General features: G+C 35.9%; 1 protein-coding gene across 1 annotated transcript; it reads left to right on the top strand.

Moving 5' to 3' along the window:
- Positions 1 to 1,712: 1,712 nt before the first annotated feature.
- On the top strand, positions 1,713 to 19,821 carry LOC131059128 (uncharacterized). The gene is made up of 4 exons (XM_057992504.2): positions 1,713 to 2,153; positions 7,249 to 7,345; positions 19,251 to 19,310; positions 19,439 to 19,821. The coding sequence occupies exons 1-4, from the start codon at positions 1,870 to 1,872 to the stop codon at positions 19,517 to 19,519; spliced, it is 522 nt and encodes a 173-aa protein (XP_057848487.2). The 5' UTR covers positions 1,713 to 1,869; the 3' UTR covers positions 19,520 to 19,821.
- Positions 19,822 to 20,080: the final 259 nt, after the last annotated feature.

Raw genomic sequence — 20,080 nt, 5'->3', positions numbered from 1 at the left:
CTTGTTGAAAATCAAATCAATTTTTTGACCTAAGCTGACATGGGATCTAATTTCTTGCTCTCACTAGGTGACTATTAAGAGGGGCTAAATTGGGGCCAAATTAGGAGGCCCAGGGCGTATATACCTTGGTCCCGATTTAGGACCAGGGCGTGGTATGTCCTGGTCTTGATTTGGGGCCAGGGCATGCTACGTCTTGGTCTTGATTTGGGACTAGGGCGTGGTATGCCTTGGTCTTCCAAATCAAGACTCCAATCAAGGGGTTAAGCTGGAAATGTGGTGAGAATGTGAGGTGAATGGGTGGTGTGAGTGTAATTAGTGCTTTAGTCAGGCCTTGGAGGACAAAACGCCAAAGTGAGGACAAAATTGTAGGCGAGTACAATTTAGGACACTAGAATAATATTTTGGTTGGTTTTGGTTTAGTGAATCAAAGATGGAGATTTTTTATTATTTCTTGTTATTTTAATTTAATTATAATAAAATTTGTTGAGAATAAGATTACGTTTTAATTTTATTGAATGTTGTGATATTTTAAAAGGATGATGATGAGATTGTGGTTTGGGTGATTTTGCAACAAGGTGGATATTTGAATGTCATTTTCTATTTAGAACCTTATCCTCTTTATTAATGAGTCCTATTCATGATTAACATTGACAATGCTGACATGAAATGAAAAAATCACACATCTTTTTGATATGATAACATTGCAAAAAATAGTTAGTTTTCAATCCTTAACTTTTTAACTCAAGCAAATTAATTATTGATGTAAGGTAAAGGTTCGAGTTGCAATTATGGTCGAGTTAGGTTTTAATTAGGGTTAGGGTTACAATAAGGGTTTATTTAAGGTTAGGGTTACAATAAAGCTTTAATTGGATTTAAGGTTAGAGTTCAACAATGATTTGGCTTAGGGTTAGGTCTCAATTATAGTTACAATTAGTTTAGGTTTCAATAATGGTTAGGATTAGGATTAATTTATAATTAGGGTTATGGTTATGGATCATTTAGGATTATGATTAGGGTTAGGGTTACAATTGGGGTTTGTGTCGAGGTTACAATCTAATTAGGGTTAGTAATGGTGTTAGGCTTCAATTAGGCTTATGTTTAGCTTGGGGTTATGTTTCATATAAGATTATGAATATGGTTCAATTAGGGTTTGAGTAGGGTTAGGGTTTAGTTATAGTTAGGATTAGTGCAAGGACTTAGTTAGGCTTACTTTTAAATTAGGGTTATGGTTAGACTTAAAGTCAAGGTTAGGGTTAGGGTTACTATTCAATTAAGGTCACAATTGGGGATAGGGTTTAATAAACGTTAGGGTTCAATCAGGGATCAATAAGGGTTATGGTTCACTTAAGCTAAGGGTTAGTGTTAGGGTTAAGATTATAGTTAGAGTTGAGGTTAAGATTGAAGTTACACTTCAATTAGAGTTAAGCTTAAGGGTCAATTATGGTTATATTTGAATTAGGATTAAGATTAAGATTAGAGTTCAATAGAAATAAACACCTTAAAATGATATAAAACTGATTTACTAATTCGTTGAAAAATGCAATAAATTATAATGTTTACCTAAATTATCCTTGGAAGGATTAATTTATTTCATTGAGAAAGGATAGTCAATGTCCTGTAACTTAGAAGTTATCGGCTGCATTGCGGATTAATAAATGCCTTTTTATTATCAAGTACAATAAGAGAATGAGAAGTGTTTGTTAATTGTGATGTGGCCCAACCAAAAGCTGATCAAGTGGGAGGAGCTGGAAACAAGATTCTAGGTAGTGGGGATATTTTGGAGGGAAAACCTTGCTATTAATATGTGACAGCGGTGAAGTAGAGCAGAGGAGGGAGGCTGAGTAGATTAAAGTCTTAGAAGAAATTTCAATGGCTCCTAGGAAGAGAGGTGGTACTGCTAGAGCAAAGCCTTCTAAAAATGAAAAGAAGCCCAATTTGAAAGATGTTCCCGAGGAGCCAAAGGAAGAGGAAAAACCCACCTCAAATCATGTTGAGGAAGAAAAACCCCCAGCCAAAAAGCCCAGGAGAAGTCCAAGGGGTGCGTCTGTTCCCAATGGACAAGAGGCTGGAGAAGAAGTGAAAGGTCAAGTAGGTGTGGAGAGCAATGTTTTAGAGGATTCTGGCAAGTCCAAAAACGTTGTCATTGAGCACTGGTAAGTAATTCTTCTAAAGGTTTTAGTTTTGAGTGTGCTTCTGTAGGCATCCAAGCAGTGTTTTTGTGCTTGAATTGCAGAGCAAAGTTCATGGCTTGGTTGTGGACGTAGAATATTTCAATTGTTTGGGAAATAGGTGGGGGGTTACGGAGTTTTAGTGTGATCAGAGTTGCCTGATTTACATCTTTAAGTTTATCACGAAGGCCATGCAAGCAGAGTCTTGCGCTCTTCTTTTTTGGCTTACATGCAGTATCTTAATCTTGTTGTTCGAGTTTCTGTATGCAAGCAAGGGCCTGGGTGGCAAGATGCAGGCCTTGTGTCAGTCTTAAAAACCAGTATTGTTTGAAGCTACTTAATTTTTCCTACCTATTTTAACAATGTTTATGTTGTAGAAATCTCCACCATCGGCCTTCTTCTGTTCTTTGGATTCTAAAAAAATACATGATGTTGGATCACAGGCTCTAAAATCTTCTTTTCCACTGATTAGGATAAGATACGTTTCTCTTACTTTCTAAGTGGGGTATGTTTTGCAAAGGGCTTTGAGATTTTAGAATTCTTATTTTAGGTTAATTCGACCATTGGTACTTTATATGTAAGTCATTTTAGCTGTTCGTTGGGTGTTTGCATTTTCCAATGGCCCGATTCTAGGGGAGAGCTCCCAATAGTTGGGCACTCTATGTTGGCTTGTCTGCTATGCTTGCTTGGAATTAGTTGACCAAATTTTTATAGAACTATTAATAGGATGTGCCAGAGCTGCACTTTTGCACTAATATTCAGCGGGAGCTGTTTTTTTGAAAGCATTGGGTATAGGCGATTACAAACACAAAGAAAAAGGTAGGACCATAATTTATATATTAGCTCTAATTGTTTTTGGGGTGCATATGTTATCATATGATATATTAATTTAAATTCTGGTTGTCACAGAAAATAAGATATAAAAAATAAATAAATCCTTTAGTTCATTTAACTATATGAGCTCTTAAACTTGATTTGATAGGGATTATACAGTGGGAAAGAAAAACCCGACCTTTTTGAGCTAATGAATTATCATATCTCCATAGAGGTGGTGCTTTATCATATCTTATTATCTAGTTGTTACTAGGCCTATCTACCTTGAACTAGCAACCATTTTGAATGGATTGATGTTATAAGGGAATTTAAAAGATGAAAATATAATCCTGGAGTATAAGAAACTAAAAACCCAAAATAACAATACAACCTTACGATACATTTGAACTTAATAAAAATCAAAAAAATATTAAAAAACATAAAATGTTTAAAAAAGGATTTGTTTACAAAATACATACTATTGATCAATAAATTCTTTGAAAAAAAAGCCAACAAACTTAAAAAATATGAATTGGCTATTTGGAATTATATTGGGGGTTTGTGTGGCTTTTGATTGTGAAGTAAAGTTAAAGGTTTTTTTGTTTCAATTAATTTTATGTGGGATGCTTTTAAAAAAATGAGCAGCCATGGATTCTACCAAGCATGGCCATGTTGCCTTGAGTGCGTTGTGGGCGTTGTGACTGTGAAATGAAGTAAACAAGTGTTTTTTTTGCCACTTTTAGGGTTTTCATTGATGTTTTAGGCTGCTTTATGACTCCCACATGCTTTTTTATGATAATTTTTTTTTGATGTTGCTTGAAATTTGACAGTTGTGGGTTTAGCTGAACATGACCTTGATGTACCAACTAGATATTTAGGGAGGTAGGGTTGTGAATTGACTATCTGGGATGCCCTCTTTCTCTTTGGGTGGCAAGATTGCATCCTAGCTATCCTATGCGCTTTTGCTCTTGCCCTCACTTGAGGCAGCAATTTGGACATTCCCATGGGGTACTTGGGGAGGCAGGGTTGTGACTTCATTGTTCGAAACATGCTATTGCTCTTGGGATGGCAAGGTTGTGCCTTGGGGACATTCGCTTTTGCTCTCTTCTGAGTTGGGGATATAATTTGGTAACATATAAAAAACTGTGTACAAAATAAATTTTCTAGGATTGCTAAAATTTAAAATTGCACAAGTTTGTGATTAAATTCTTGTAGACCTTCAACTCATCTAGAATTATGTCTCTAAGGCCTTTGTGTGGTGTCATCCTTTCCATGAAAGTTTGTAAAATTCGGTAACATAGAAATTTAGAATAAAACATATAGAAAATTATATGTACAAAATAAAACTTTTTAGGATTAAGCTAAAATTTAAAATTGCATTTTTCGAACAAGCTTGTGACCAAACTCTTGTATATCTCCAACTCATCTAGAATTATGTCTCTAAGGATTTTGTACGGTGTCATTCTCTCCATTATTGTAATAACACTTTATGACATTATCAACTTTAGATGTATCTAAGGAGAAGAATTTGGGGTTTAGTTGGTTCTCCATGGCATGCATTTGCAGGTGGAGTAGGATTGTCCATTTATGATGAATGATGCATCAAACGATTTTATATTTTCTCTTGCTTCCACCATATCATTGCACTCTGGCCCCATTAGCTAAAAGGAAAACATTGGCCAAGGGCTCTATTACATGAAATTTTATGTCAAAATAATAGAAAAAAAAATAAAGTTTGCCAACTGGCAAATATGGAATTCCTTCTAAACCTTAAGTTTGTTACTTAAGTTACATTGAGTATCTCCTTTGAACTTTCGGTGAGCACCTCAGAAAAACTATTCTCATGACTCTCTGCTTGGCCTTTTGGAAGAAGTCTAACCACACATTAATCACAAACATTTGCTTGAGAGGAGGTAGTGCCCTACAAAGTTTTTTGTAAATTGATAAAAGTTTGTGGCAAATTGTCACACCTCATTGCTTAAGCTGCTTCTTTTTAGTGTGTTCTTTCATCAAAATGAGTACTTAAGTATGACTACAGTAATAACATTTGTAGTGTCTTCAAACATAGTTCTGATCGTTCCAATTTTTCCCATACACTGGAGTATTAAATCCAAGCAGTGGGTAGCACAAAGGCTACAAGGAATTGTGTGATGCCTCTTCTGATTAAGTCTCCTTATGGCTACATGTGTAGTTGTGTTGTCTGTGACAATTTGGTCAACATTTTGCCCACAAACCTTTTGTGTCACTCCATCAAATAGACTGCACAAATTATCAACATTTTTGACATTGTGCACGGCTCTACAGGCTTAAAGAATACCAGTGTGCCACTTGAAGACGCTAAAAAGCTTAGGAGGGTCTTATTCTTGTTAGTGTTTTGATGGTTTCCCTTAATAATGAGCCATTGAAAACATACAAAGTTGGCATCTTAAATTCTGCTCCAGCAAAACTTTCAATGCATTTGCCAATGCACCTGAATATGAGTTGTCCACCATAGTAAATGGTATATTATTGCAGTATCAAAAATTTGTAGCCACAATCCTTAGCTCATGGCATTTCTATTGGTTTCAAATAATGGTTGTCCACTTGGAACATTGTGAGGTTGAAGAACTTTGATGGCTTGAGCTCTACCCATCAGGAGTGGACTCGGATTGCTGAATCTGTTGGCTAAGAAGAGAATTTCCAGATTATTCATCACCTATGTGATTGCTTCTGTTGTCCTTTATTTTTCAATTTTCATGTCCTCATAAATGGTAAGTAGGACATTCATTTGTCTTTTCACTTTTTCCATTCAGTTCAGAGTTAGACATCTGGAACAGAAAATCAAGGAAATTGGTATTTTGATTGATTGATACCTCCACTCATTTTAAACCTGCAAAAATTGCAGGTCACCTTGCCTTGATTACATCCAATGTGCTATGCTTCCTTGCAGAGTCCTTTCTGCTGGTGCCTTGCATTGCACATTGTAGATTCTAGACATTGAACAGTAAAGAAAGTATCAGCAGCATAGTATAAGGTTTTTATTATTTTAAATTTGAAATGTTGGAAAAGAGAAAAATAAATGGAATTCAAAACAAACACAGCAGGTTTGGAAATAATAGAAAGTTTCAGCACCATAACAACAGGGTTTTCATTGTTTTGAATTTCAAATTTCAAAGAAAGAAGATAGAAAACAAAACAAATAGGTGTTCAAACCTACTCCACTCATTGACAAATCCTTTCAATTGCACTCCCACTCAGTCAACAATCAATTTGATCCATTGAGATTGCAATCGCTATAGATGAAAATGACAAAAAAATAAAACAAATCAGGGTTTTATTGACTTCTGGCATGGGTTATTGTGCTGGTTGAGATTGTAGTTATACCTGGAGTCTGAGGGATTTTGCAGGTTAGCCTTGCTGAGTAACTTGCGAGTTGATCTGTAGGGCTTGGTTAATGAGTCACTTGTGAGCAACTGTATTTGCATATTTTCTTTAGAGTTTGGCGAGAACTCGCTGAGTTTGCAAACTACGCTTGCAACTTCAACAACAAATTCAGAAATTAAAAAATATGGTTACACAAGAATCATAGAAAATGATGTTGTTTGGGAGCAATTACTTACTTTTAGTTGGTGCTCCACAGGGATGCATCCGTGGAGATCTGGCAATGTTCTGTATGTCTTGGATGTCATGGGGTTTGGACTTGGAGGGGATAGCCTACACCATTTGGTTAAACTTTTTTCAGACAAAAATTGCTAAAAGCACAAAAAATCTAAGTGAGGGGATTGTGGTTTGTGGTTGCAAATTCAGCACATTGTATTTACTTAAATTTTTTTCCTGTTCAGTTTGTTATTAAGTTATCATAATAACTTGTCTCCTGTAGTCTATGGGATCTGGGATTTTTTTGTTCTCTGTGAAACTATGGCCCTACACACTTTCTTGGACACTTGAAAGAAAACTAATTTTAGCTTTAGATTTTTTTTTTCGTTTCATTGCACAAGATTTGACAATTTGTGGAACTATGACCCCACGCACTTTCTTGGACACTAGAAAAAAGACTATTTTTAGCTTTAGATTCCTTTTCTTTTGTGCAATGTCACGTAAGTACTTTAACTCCTTTCATCAGGTTTCTTGTATCAAATGACAAATTACTTGCTTTCAATTTACTATATGAATGTTTTGTAATGTTGTTTTTGCATCTTTTCAAAGTCTAATGTTCTATATTTAAATACATTGTCATAAATTCTAAATCCAATAATTTTATGTATACTGATGATTAGTTCTTGTGCAGTAAACAATGCCAGTGTTTCAAGGTGAGGGCATTAAAGGTGGAAAAAGAGCTGAAAGGGGCTATTCCTGATGTGGAAGTGACAATCAATCCAGAAAAGGTAATTTTCTTTTGTACCTTTCAACTTGTTAGTTCCACCCTTCCTGAAAAAAATCATCTCCAGTGATCAAATATCACAACTATATCACGCTTGTTTTTTAATTTTAGAACTCAGTATCAAGGGTATTATTCTGTGTTCTGAAGATATTTATTGTATATGCTCAGAAGGATAAATGCTGAACCTTCCATCATTAGCTTATGTACAGCCTGAGTTGGCATAATGGTGAAGTTGTGTCATCTATAGTGGAGGTCACGTGTTTGAATTTGAAATGGGGTAGCGTAGCACAATTTGGGGAAGAATAAATGGGTTAAGTGGAAAACATTTTACTTGGTGAATGCTTTCATAAGGGGCCCTCCATATGCCAAATTGGTTTCACGTGGTGACAAAGAAGGAAGAAGGAAGATTTATTCTTATAAACATTAAAACAAGTCTTTTGGACCATTAAGGCATCTGCATGGGTAACGCTGCAAGATCCATCATATCTTTCATCAAATTATTTAATCTTCCTATCACTATTGTCACCAATCTTATTTTGCCTTTAATAGCTGAGTTTTGTTCATTACGTTTTGGGTCTGTCATGTTTTTGAGCAACTATAATTGTAATTAACTTGAAGGCTTTTGTTGGTGGGTAGCGATTTCATGCAATTATTTGGACTACTAATGAAATCTTTTCAAGATTATGTGGTCTAATGCCATAATCCTTTCCAAACATATGTTTAAAAGTAGTAATTCTTTTCTTTGTTAATCTCTTTAGAACTTTCTTTGGGTTTGTCATCAGAAACCAATTGCATGTGTAGAACTTCTTCATGTACTCTAGGACTCTGCATGTCAAAATCTCAGGTTCGAATAGTGCCCAACTGCATGTAATGATATATGGACATGATGCAGTCACTTATTGTCCAAGGTCTCACTTGATTCTGGCAATGTACAAATTTTGACTCAACAAACAAAAGGTCATTTTTCCTTCTCGATTGATCGCGCAAGCACTACACTCAGATTAACTAGCCTTTCTGATAAAGGAACTTAATCTACTATTTATTAGAGCAGATTATACTAACTAATCTAATGTATTTTAATTGTGAAAGGTTATAGATGTCTAAGCGAGCGAAAACACTACAAAAGAAATAAATTGTTGTTGTTTAACATAAATTAGATAACAGAATTGACGAGATGAAAGCAGATGCTGTAAAACAATAATAGAGAGGAATTTGGTGATGAAATTCAAGAGCCTTTGGATTAGACGCTAGTGCTAAGTGCAGAAGTTGATGGTGGATGCATTGTAGTTTGTATAGTGAACATGTTAAGAATCTCAGTTTGCTTTGAAATGCGTGCCCCCAGTTTTATAAAAGAAGCAAAACAAAAACTCATGAGAAGATCATGAGTGAAAGAAGAAGCAGAATTATAAAGATTTAAACTATCTAATCAAATGAAAATGACATTATTGAAAAGGAAGAGGGAAAGATATTGACAAGCTCCCAAAAGGCTGAATATCAGCTCGCAAATGAAAATTGTATTTTATGAGATATACTTTTGTGGCTGTTTTTAAGCTTGCTTCTAGGTCAAGCCCTAGTTTTGGTTTATCCAACCTCCATATGTTGATGTGATTTTTTTATGCACATGCGAACACAAGATAAAATACTCGAAAGTATCTTATCCCCTCTTTTCTTTAAATTTTGAATTAGTTTAGAGGGCGCTAAACAATGTTTGATTAGTGCATCAAGACATTAAGAAAATTCGCTCATCTCCTTTGAATCTTGAACTTCTCTCATATACCTTTATTTTTGAAGTTTGCTCGTGTAGGTCAAATCATGAAGTTCGCTCATATGCATTGATTTTTGAAGTTCATTCATCCTCAAAATATGAAATTCGCTCATGTGCCTTGATTTTTGAAGTTTGCTCATCTACCTTGATTTTTGAAGTTCGCTCATGAATGCTGAATCTTGAAGTTCGCTCGTATGTCTTAAGTTGTGAAGTTCGCTCATCCTTCTCAATCCTTGAAGTTTGCTCATATACTCCATTTTGTGAAATTCGCTCATCTACCTTGAAATATGAAGTTCGCTCAGGTCATTGAGTTCCCAAGTCATGAAGTTCGCTCATATAACCTTAAACATGATGTTCACTCATCTCCCTTCATTCTTGAAGTTCACTCATCTCCCTTCATTCTTGAAGTTCGCTCATGTCCTTTCATCCTTGAAGTTCGCTCATATATCATGAATCTTGAAATAGCCCTCTAACTTACCTTTCATCACTCAAATTCAAAGTTGTTCTCTGTTAAGACATCAAATTGGCACAAGGAAATGATCTATTGATTGTTTGGCATCCCATTTTGAGTAAATGAAACAAATTCGCTCTTCTCCTTCAACTCATGAAGTTTGCTCATATGGGTTGATCCTTGAAGTTTGCTCATCCCCCTTGTTTCTTGAAGTTCGCTCATATGCATGGATTCTTGAAGTTCGCTGATGCGCATTGATTTTTGAAGTTCAACATGAAGTTCTTGAGGACTTGGAGATGAAATGAATTTCAAACGAACTCCACTTCAATTCTTTTGTTGCTTCATTGATTCGATCCTTACACTCACACACACACTCAACAAGGTTCTTAGGGAAAATTCGCTCATGTACCTCCAAACATGAAGTTCGCTCATGTGGTTGAGTACATTAAGTAAAAAATTTCGCTCCACTTCTTTAAGACATGAAGGTGCTTCTCCTAGGTTTGAAGATGAAGTGAATTTCAAACTAAAACAAACTTTCCTCTAGTCACTTCATTGTGTGATCAGCTCAATCCTTAGGTTTCTCAAGTCTTTATCTACAAAAAACATGTCAAATTTACCTCATGAGGGCTTAAAAGGGAAATTTGCTCCAAAAGTGATAGTGATGAAGTATGCTCTTGAGGTTATGCACATGAAGTCAAGGTTCTGACTCACTCATTTTACACCTTACACAAGGCTATCCATCTGACTCCTAACTTTTTGACCACCTATGCCCCTCTGATGCAAAGGCTAAAAGCTAAGGATTCTAACGCTACCCTAGAAAGCAGAAAAAAAGTGGGGTCCCCATTTGTGATGGGGCGATGTGTGAATACCTCATAACACCATAGACAACCAATGTTTTGATCATAGATGCAAGACTTGCAGATCCCTTGGCGAGTTTTTAAACTTAGAAGTTTTTTGGCTCTGTGAGTTTGTTAGCTAAAAACTTGTAGAGAAAAGTCATTGAGTTTTACACAAAATCTCGGTGATTCTCTAGCAAAAACTCGTTTGTATAAAAAAAGAGACCTAGATGCGTCTAAAAATTATCTAATTTTTTATTTCTTCAAGTTAGTCTCATTCTCTTCATTAGAATATATACATGAAATATATCATTTAAGTATAAATCAATTTAAGTTATATTTCATGTATATATTGTAGGATGATTGAGAGTGGTTAATGCAAATTTTAGCATTTAAAAGATATTATAATTTTCAGACAGTCAAATTTTAGTAATCAGCAGGCTCTAATCAGCATTCTCTCGGTCTCTCTATCTCACTCACTTTATTTGCCCTGAATTCTAGACCTATCTTGGTCCATATTACTTTCCTCTATCCCCTCTCTCTACCACTCTATCTCTCTTCTTTGCCCCAAGATCTAGACCTATCTCTCTACCTCTCTCATTCTCACCCTTGAACCACCATGAGGGGTGCTACTCTTGACCTTGTTTTTTGTGAGGCGGAGGAGCCACAGTGGACTCCTAGTCTAAAACCTCTAGTTCTAACTCTCCCCTAGTTTTCGCTAGAGCTGGGAATAGGAAAATGTAAAATTCTTTGATGTAGTATTTACTTTCAGTTTTACAAAAACAATTCGCTGTTTACGTTTTGTTTCAGACTATCAGCCACCCTCATTCCACATGAGGGTGCTATTTTGTACCCAATTTGCATTTAAATCAATCAAATATAATTATATCTTGTTTCTTTTATGTACTTATTTATTAACTCATTAGATGCATCTCCTTCTTGAATTTTGCAAAAAAATGCGTTTCTAATGAAATTTAATCAATTTTTAACGGTGCTGATTGCCAAATTTTTGCCGAGTTGCATTTTTGGGCCTTGCTGAGTTTTTGTTGAGTCAATTTTTTCAACTATGGTTTTGATAATTATAAATGTGTGTTCTTTTTTGTAAGTGTATTAATGAGTGAAAGAAAAGTAACATTGTTAAATAGAGTGCAATAAAATGAGAATAACAATGCTAGTAAATGAAGAATGTGATCCCAAGTACTAAGGTGATAGCAAATGGGATCCAACAACAATAACAATAAGAAATAAAGAAGTTTGAAACAAACAACACAATGGAAGTCACCTCACAAAGCTAAAGGGAAACAATAGAGGGCAAATTGATTGTTGCAAGATGTCACTATACTTCTCACAAGCTTGATAGAGTGTTTAAGAGTCTTTACATGAACTTAATAGCGTAGTTAACACTGAAGGAATGCTTGACGAGAGTTCCAAGTTGCAAGAGAGATTAATAGATAGCTCGAGAGAATATAAATGATAATTAATAAAAATGGGTCATAGAAGAGGAAGAGAGAGGTGAGTAGTTGTTTCGATTCTCTCTAGAGTGGTTACGTGCAATTTGAAAGGGTGGCAAGGAATGAAATGCTCAAAATGGTCAAGTATTGACAAAATGATGTGAGACTATTTCATTGTGCAGATTCTTGCTTGTTGCACTAGTGCCTAAACATTTTTAGTTTAACAAGGGTCTAAACACCATGAATTAACACTAGGATGACACTTTTGAAATGGCCTAAAAGCACACTAGGGGAGACAAACATCAAAGTGAGCACAAAATATAGCATAAAATTGCAGGGGTATGTGATTTTTGATGTTACATTTTGTTTCCACTTTAGCATGTTTTTGAAATATGCAAATATGCATATAAAGTATAAAAAATAAAATATTGGAAATTAAATATGTTATAACAAAAACGAGGGATAGCACACAAGGGCTAGGAAACATACAATATTTTATGAAGCATAGGCCCTACAAACTAGGTTGTAGGTTGATAATGAAAAGTATTTGAAACAATAAATCATATGAAGCACATGGTTTAACAAATTGTGTTATGTTAGGTGGCTCATTTGATACCAAGGTAGGACATATGAAGGCCCATAAGCTAACAAGTTGTCTCATGCTAGGTGCTTCATATGCTATTGATGCTTAGGGGGTGTGACAATAATGTGAAGTGTGTGTAAGTAAGAATCCAACTTTAAAGTAATTGCATGAATGTAAAGAATGCAATTGATTTTAAGGTTGGAAGATGCTTAGGGGGTGTGACAATAATGTGAAGTGTGTGTAAGTAAGAGTCCAACTTTAAAGTAATTGCATGAATGTAAAGAATGCAATTGATTTTAAGGTTGGAAGAGGGCAAGAAAGATATCTTCAAGGAAGAGGCATCAAACATGTAAAATTGTGCTCATGGAATGACATCATGTAGCATGGGGATGTCACAAGGAATTGAACATCACATGAAACACAAAGAGATCTACAAGTTTGGAGTTAGTATGCGCATATAAAAGTAAAATATGATTGTCATCATCATGAGAAAGGGAATAAATTGTCATCATCCCCTAAGCCTATAAAACTACAAATACAAGTGAAGAATGATACATGGCAAACAAATAAAGTTTTGGAGTCAAACATAGAAGAGACTTAAATGACTTGCATTGTCCCCACAATGTCATAAGAGCAATAGATGGCTTATAGAAGAAGATTAATAAAAAAGAAGAGTGACAACATTTTGCTCCCCTTGTATTCATGTAGCTACAAGGGTAACATGGGTCCTCTAAGAGGAACTATCAAGAATAATGACAAGGATGACAAAACAATATGCAAACACAAATATACAAATGAGACAAATATACAACTCTAGGGCTCATTGCCCATCAAATAATCCTCTTCCCGATATTATAGGAGGAAGGAAAATGAGTTGATAGAGGAATTATCGTGAGCCATACTAGGAGAATCACTTGCAGCTAGATGTAGAGGATGAGTTGTAGGAACATCCTTTTGAGCGTTGACAGAGGTGAATGTCAACATCCTTGTGAAGAAGGAAGATGAGTTGATAGAGGAATTATTGTGAGCCATACTAAGAGAATCACTTGTAGCTAGATGTAGAGTATGAGTTGCAAGAACATCCTTTTGAGCATTGACAAAGGTGAGTGTCAACATCCCTATGAAGATTGATGATAGTGATGGGATATCCATGAAGGATTCGAACATGCAATTTATGGGATACTATGCTTATGAATCATTGTTAGGTTATGCAACAAGTTGTATTTGCTCTTACTACCATCAACATTAATGTGAGCAATAAGAGGTGCATTGATGAAGAAAGGTTTAGCAATATGGGTGAAGGTGGGTTATGCATAGGATTACAAAAGGATGGCATTGGATAATGCTTTGGTTTGTGCTTGGGTGAAGGTGTGAAGGACATTAGGAAAAACTTAATGATGGCTGCATTGAATAGCCATGAGCAACGCTAGGGTAGTTTTAGATATGACACAAACATTGGACATATCTAATGGCTCGGGTAGGGGAGGCATATCGAGGGCCATAGGGATAAGGGGGGATCAATTGACAGATCCAAGACTACATAAACCCTCGTGGGTTTCCTTTAATTCAGATTTAGAGGTATAGAAGGGGTTGGGGTAGGAAGTAATTTAGGCTAAGGAGGGGGAGGTGGAGGTTGAGAAGGGGGTTTTGAATTAGGAAGCAATTGAATGGGAGGACATTGGGATTGGGATTGGGATTGGAATAGGATAGGGTAACATGCTTGCGAACCACATGTTGAATGTTGCATGCATCTCTTGCAAGCTGGTTACATTTGACGCAAGCAAGATAAGCGATTGTGGAAGGAGGGTCTACTAGTGTCGGTTGTTTTCCTTTGTTAAAGGGACATGAATGACCATTGGAGACTAGAAAACTATAGGTGTACATGGAGGATACCAAGTGATAGGTGGCTTTCTTTGGATTGTCAAAGAGGTAGGTGGAGGGATGGAAGCAACCATTGTAATCCAAGAGATCAAGAGGGGAGGTTTATATGGTAAGGGTGGCTTGGTAGAGGGAGGAACAAAGACCACCATATGAGGTCACAAAACTAGGGGAGGAATGGGAATGTGTCCCAACAAGGATTACTTTCCTTTAACAACCAAGGAGGTAGGTGGAGGAGCATAAGCAATTGGTGAAGTCTAATAAATTGAAGGGGAAATAACCACAAGAGAGGGGGAATGACCACTAGGCAAAAATGCTCTTTGATTGGGCAAAACCAAAGTAGGCATTGAAAGGTATTATGTGTTCTTATACGAACTTTCAATCACTCATACTTGTCTCTATACATTCCATAGGCATAGAAGTTACTTTGTCACTATGTTGATTATACAAATGGGGTTGATGAGTACTAAAATATGTTTCCCATTGACATTAGTAGGAATGTACAAAAGCCCATTGACAAAAGAGAGAGATGGTAGGTTTGGGTGAAGTAGAGCAAGATTGACAAAATTTGAGGAGTGTTGCGAGAAAGGGTTGGTGTAAATTTGAATGTTTTGGTATGACTTTGCTATGGATTTATTACTTTTATCATTCATGATAGAGACTTGGATGGTGTTCGAATCAATGAGATCCTACATTATGTGCTTATGGTGCAAACATCTCTTGATATCATGGCTAGGTACTTTGCGGAATTGGCAAAAGGTGTTTATGTCATAGGAAGATAGCAAGGGTTGGTTTGTGTCTAAAGGTTGAATAGGTGGTAGTTGCACTAAACTGTTGTTTACGAGTTGTTGAAGGATAGAATAGAGAGACTAGACAATTTTGTGAATTGTTTAAATTCTTTGAGGTTTAGTAACAAAAGCAACCAAGGTAGTAGAAGGTGTTGAGGCACGAACATTATTTACAACAGCAGAAGCACTATTTCTAGATACTTTTTTTAATAGTTAAACAAAGAAGAACCCTTATACAATGCAACATGGTCCTATGAGGTGGGTGCCTCAAATAGGCTAATTGTTTGTTGATAATCGTGGGGGGTTGTGCAAAGATGCAGAAGAAAAGAATATCTTATCAATACAATTTTATTCTTGATTAGAGCCTAAATGTTACCTGTTAAAACCCTTTACAAAGTGGAATCGGGTAGTCCATATGGAATTTTGAGAGAACAAAAATTAGTATCTAAATAATAAATCAGCTACTTTCACGTGAACCTTGATTGTAATGCATTGGGTCAGTAAAGGTGACTTGGTGGCCTATGTTGGTCTGATAGTGTTGCAAGGATTGATTTACTAACTGATTGAAAGAGCTATTGAATGACAAGGAAGTGAGCAAAACCAATCAAGTGCAATGCCTTTCAACGATTGTGGAAAGATCTCTGCTAGCAATTGGTCTTGAAAGATAAAATTGCTACATAGTGTAGTGAAGGTAGACATGTGTTTGCAGATTGCCCTTTCCATTGTACTTTTCAAAGTGGGGCACCTCAAAGTTGGTAGGAATTGGAGCGGCAGTGATGTCAAGAGAGTGGACTATGGTGGTAATAAGGTGGAACAAGGAAATGAGTAGAAGAGGTGGATAAGGAGGCATGTTGGTGGTGCTGGTGTTGCAGGTGGCCTACGTTCTACACGAGGTAGTTGATTATAGGGTTGGTGATATGCAAGGGGGGTGAGATACTCGCAGATATAGTTGCATTGAAAGAAGTTTAGGCTTGTGAGGGAGATATGTGAGTCAAATGTTATGGAGATTCTAAGGTGCATGCTAAGAAATCCATATTGCATGGTTTGTGAAGGTAGGATGAATCCAAAGACAAAGCATGCATTGCTCTAGATTGTACATTACTAGTGGTCATATTTGTGTTGAATGACCTATGGATCATAGGGGTATTGACATGGACATTAAAATTTGCTTATCAGTAATGTTGGATTGGGAGTTGTGACTTCCTTTGAGGCAAGTAGTTAAGGTAGGGATGTTGTTTTGAACGATATGCACAAGCCCTTGAACGAACTCGAGACCCTTTGAAGTTTTTTTAAGAATACTATGGAGGGCATCATCAAGAGGGACGACATTAGAGATTTCCTCACCTTGCAGAAAATTTTGAAAATTGTCAAAGTGCTTATCCAAATCACACCTGGGGGTGAGAAACATGTTGTGTGGTCTTGTGATTGACCAACATCCATTTTGTGGGAATCAGTTTTAAGAGCAGTAGGTTGGACATGCATTGTTGAAAGATATAGTTGTCATTTGATTGAAAGGCAATTTGTTAAACATTAGGACCAACCTTGATTGGGGTTGCAGTTGAACGAGAGTAATATATTTTGAGGTTAGGACAACTTTTGCAGACAACGTTGTTAGAATGTGAAGATTGTGTTGTGAAGTTCATACAAGGCCTCATAACACAACCTAAAATCCCAAAACAAAGTTGGCAGATTATTTAAAGTTTTTAAGTTTGTGACATTGTGTTTTCTAAGTGCAAATGGCAGGTACACCAAAACGTAGTGTACAAAATTCACTTGACAAAGGAAAGTTATTTTTGCTTATCAAATGATCTTGCAAGCACTACAGACAAATTAACTAGCCTTATTGATAAAGAAAAGAATTTAATTTACTACTAATCAGAACAGATTATGCTAATTAATCTATTATTTTTTGGTTGTGAAAGATTATAGTTATCCAAGCAAAGCTAAACACTACAAAAGAAATAAACTACTGCTACTTAACAGAAATTAGATAACATAACTGACAAGATGAAAGTAAAATTGTAAATCAATAACAGAGAGGAGCTTGGTGATGAAACCCGAGAGCCTCTGGATTGGAGGTTAGTGGTAAGTGTGGACAGCACACAATTCGTTGTAGTTTGTAAGGTGAATGCATCCAAAATCTCAATTAGCTTTGGAACGTGTGCTCAAATTTGTACCTGAAGCAAAACAAGAATCTCTCGAGAAGATCACCAATGAAAGAAGCAGCAAAATAATAAAGATTTAAACCATCTAATCAAACAAAAATCGCAAAATTGAGAAGAGTGGAAGATATTGACAAACTCCCAAAAGGTTGAATATCCTCTCCTAGATGATACCATAGCCTAAAGAGAAAAAAATGTTTTTGGGGCTGTTTTGGAGCTTGCTTGTAGTTCTAGCCTCCATCTGGTTTATCCAACCTCCACAAACAGCCAATGTTTTGATATTGATAGAATAAATGTATCTGTTCTTTATCCTAAGTGTATTCAAGGATTAATTAAACAATAACAATGCTAAATAGAGTGTAATCAAATGAGAATAACAATACTAGTAAATGAAGAATGTGATCCCAAGTACCAAAGGCAATAGTAAATGGGATTCAACAACAGTAACAATAGGAATATGAAAAAATTTATAGCAAATAACACAAAGCAAGTCATGCCAAAATGTGAAGGAAATAATGAAGGCGAAATTGATTGTTGCAAGATGCCTCTATACTTCTCACGAGCTTGTTTAAGTGCTGAAGAGTATTTACATGAACTTCATAGTCTTGGTAAGAGCGTAAAGTGGTGATGACAATGGAGGAATGTTTGAGGAGAGTTCCAAGTTGCAAGAGAGATTGATAGATAGCTTGAGGGAATGGAAAATATAATTAAAAAATGGGTCAAAGAGGGGGAAGAGAGAGGCTAGTAGCCATTTGGATTATTTCCAAAGTGGTTATCTGCAGGTTGAAAGGGTGGTAGGGAATGAAACACTCGAAATAGTCAAGGATCTAAACACAAGGGACTAACACAAGGATGGCACTTGTGATATCCACTTAAGAGAGGAATGACAATGAGATGCTAAGCCATTGGCACCAGGGAGGGAAAAGGCTATAAGGTAGAGGGCTGAAATGTCTCAAAAATACACTACGGGAAACAAACATAGTGTGAAATTGCGAGGGTATGCAATTTTTGACTTTACAATTTATAAAGTGAATTAAGTTGAGATAATGTTCTTGAGGCAAGAAATTGAGATCAATAATTTTTCAGAGGCTCAAATTATAAGGTGCAAATCCACTCCCCATAGAGGAAATTTGATGGAATTGCATTATAAAACTATAAATTGATGAAATTTATTGCTGAAGTGCCTTATGTTCTCCTTAATAATCTTTACCAACATCGAGAACTGAAATGGAAAAATGACAGATTTTTCATTTTTTATGAATCAAGTGTCAATATGATATGTTTCTTGTAAGTCTTGATGGACTTTCTCAGTCTTTAAAACTGGGTCTAGTTAAATTCAATAGCTGAGTCAGTTTCAGATGCTGCATAAGTTGGGGCTCAGCATTGTCAATCTCATTTATGGTGGTCTTAAGTTCTCAACTATATGGTTTTCTTGCAATTTAATAGTTCCACTTCTTAATAATGGAGTTTGCTATATCTTTTAGCTCCTAGCATTTCGGTTGACTTTTAGTTGTCTTCATGAAGGATATAAATCCATTCAATTCAGACTCAACTTATACATTGAGTAATGATGCAGTTTGATTCCTTGACATGATTGTCGGAGTTCCCATAAGAGCTGCATGGTGTATAGCTGCATTTGTGTCTATGTTGCATCATTCTTGCTTTCTTATTACAAGTCAAAAAAAAATATCAATATGTTCAGGCACTATCTGTTTTTATCTTTATTGTTCCATATGAGTGTTTAGCCTTCACAATTGATAATAGCAACCACACACTTTCAGTAAAAGCTATCTAATTCGTAACATTGAAAAGTGGCGAGTGTACCTGGTCAAATCTAATTTTTGCTCAACTCCATCTGTGTGTGACATACATGAATTGTAAACGCCCTTTACGTGGGACAATGTTTGAAGGATTTTCAGTGGTTAATGGCAGGGTATTTACTTGTGAAATTTATTATTCAGTTCATATCTTACTAGAAGTTTAATGCTTATGCAGCCAAGAAAAGGCTGTTTTGAGATTCGTGACGGGGAAGGAAACATATTCCTTTCACTTCAGGTATTCTTTTCTATCAAGCAAACGCCAATAATTCTGATTATCTAATGTGGATCAGATTTCAGCAATTCAGACTTTCATTTCAGGTTTATACCTACACTTTTGTATTAATTTGTTTGCGTATCATGCAGGATATGCCAAGACCTTTCACCAAACTGAAACAGCATGACCTAGATGGAACAATTTCAGAGATAATTGGGAAGATAAAGTGATTGCAGTTACCTGTTTTGATGTTCTAAATTTTGTACCAAAGGCTGCAAGATCCTCAGCATAACTCAATATTATGTATGACAGAAGCGTAAACTTTGAAATGCTTGTTCTCGTACCAGCTTTTTTGTAAATTTGTTTATGGTCGGGTTTGATATCGGGCTTCTGTCTATTTTAGCAAATACCAAAACGAGATCAAAAGTATAAAACTACCGTATATCTTGATTTTAAGGTGTGACAGCGCAAGTGTAAAAACATAGTGTATGCACACGCTTGATATAGAATTAAGTAGTTGGTGTTGATAATATATCATAGTAACAAAATAGTTTATTAACAACTGTGATAATTGATCACTATCACTTCTTTAAATGTTAAATGTTAAAATGCATTGGGCAAACACTAATACTCAGCTGCTTAGAATAAATCTACGACACCCCATTCTTACACCAGGACAAAAACAGAATATGCAAACAGATGGCAGTCCTGTTAGCACACAAAATGAGTACTATTTTTTATTCAGAAGAAACCGATCAGTCTAGATATTTGTTTGCATTCAGTTTATCATA

Source organism: Cryptomeria japonica, chromosome 9 (assembly GCF_030272615.1).
Source record: "Cryptomeria japonica chromosome 9, Sugi_1.0, whole genome shotgun sequence".
Lineage (NCBI taxonomy): Eukaryota > Viridiplantae > Streptophyta > Pinopsida > Cupressales > Cupressaceae > Cryptomeria > Cryptomeria japonica.
This window is presented reverse-complemented; position numbering and strand designations above follow the sequence as displayed.

Bases quoted from the DNA above. Each gene is read 5' to 3' on its own strand.
- LOC131059128 (XM_057992504.2), top strand. From the start codon at position 1,870: ATGGCTCCTAGGAAGAGAGGTGGTACTGCTAGAGCAAAGCCTTCTAAA. The intron at 2,154-7,248 runs GTAAGTAATTCT...GTTCTTGTGCAG, and splicing joins AACGTTGTCATTGAGCACTG to TAAACAATGCCAGTGTTTCA. The intron at 7,346-19,250 runs GTAATTTTCTTT...ATGCTTATGCAG, and splicing joins TGACAATCAATCCAGAAAAG to CCAAGAAAAGGCTGTTTTGA.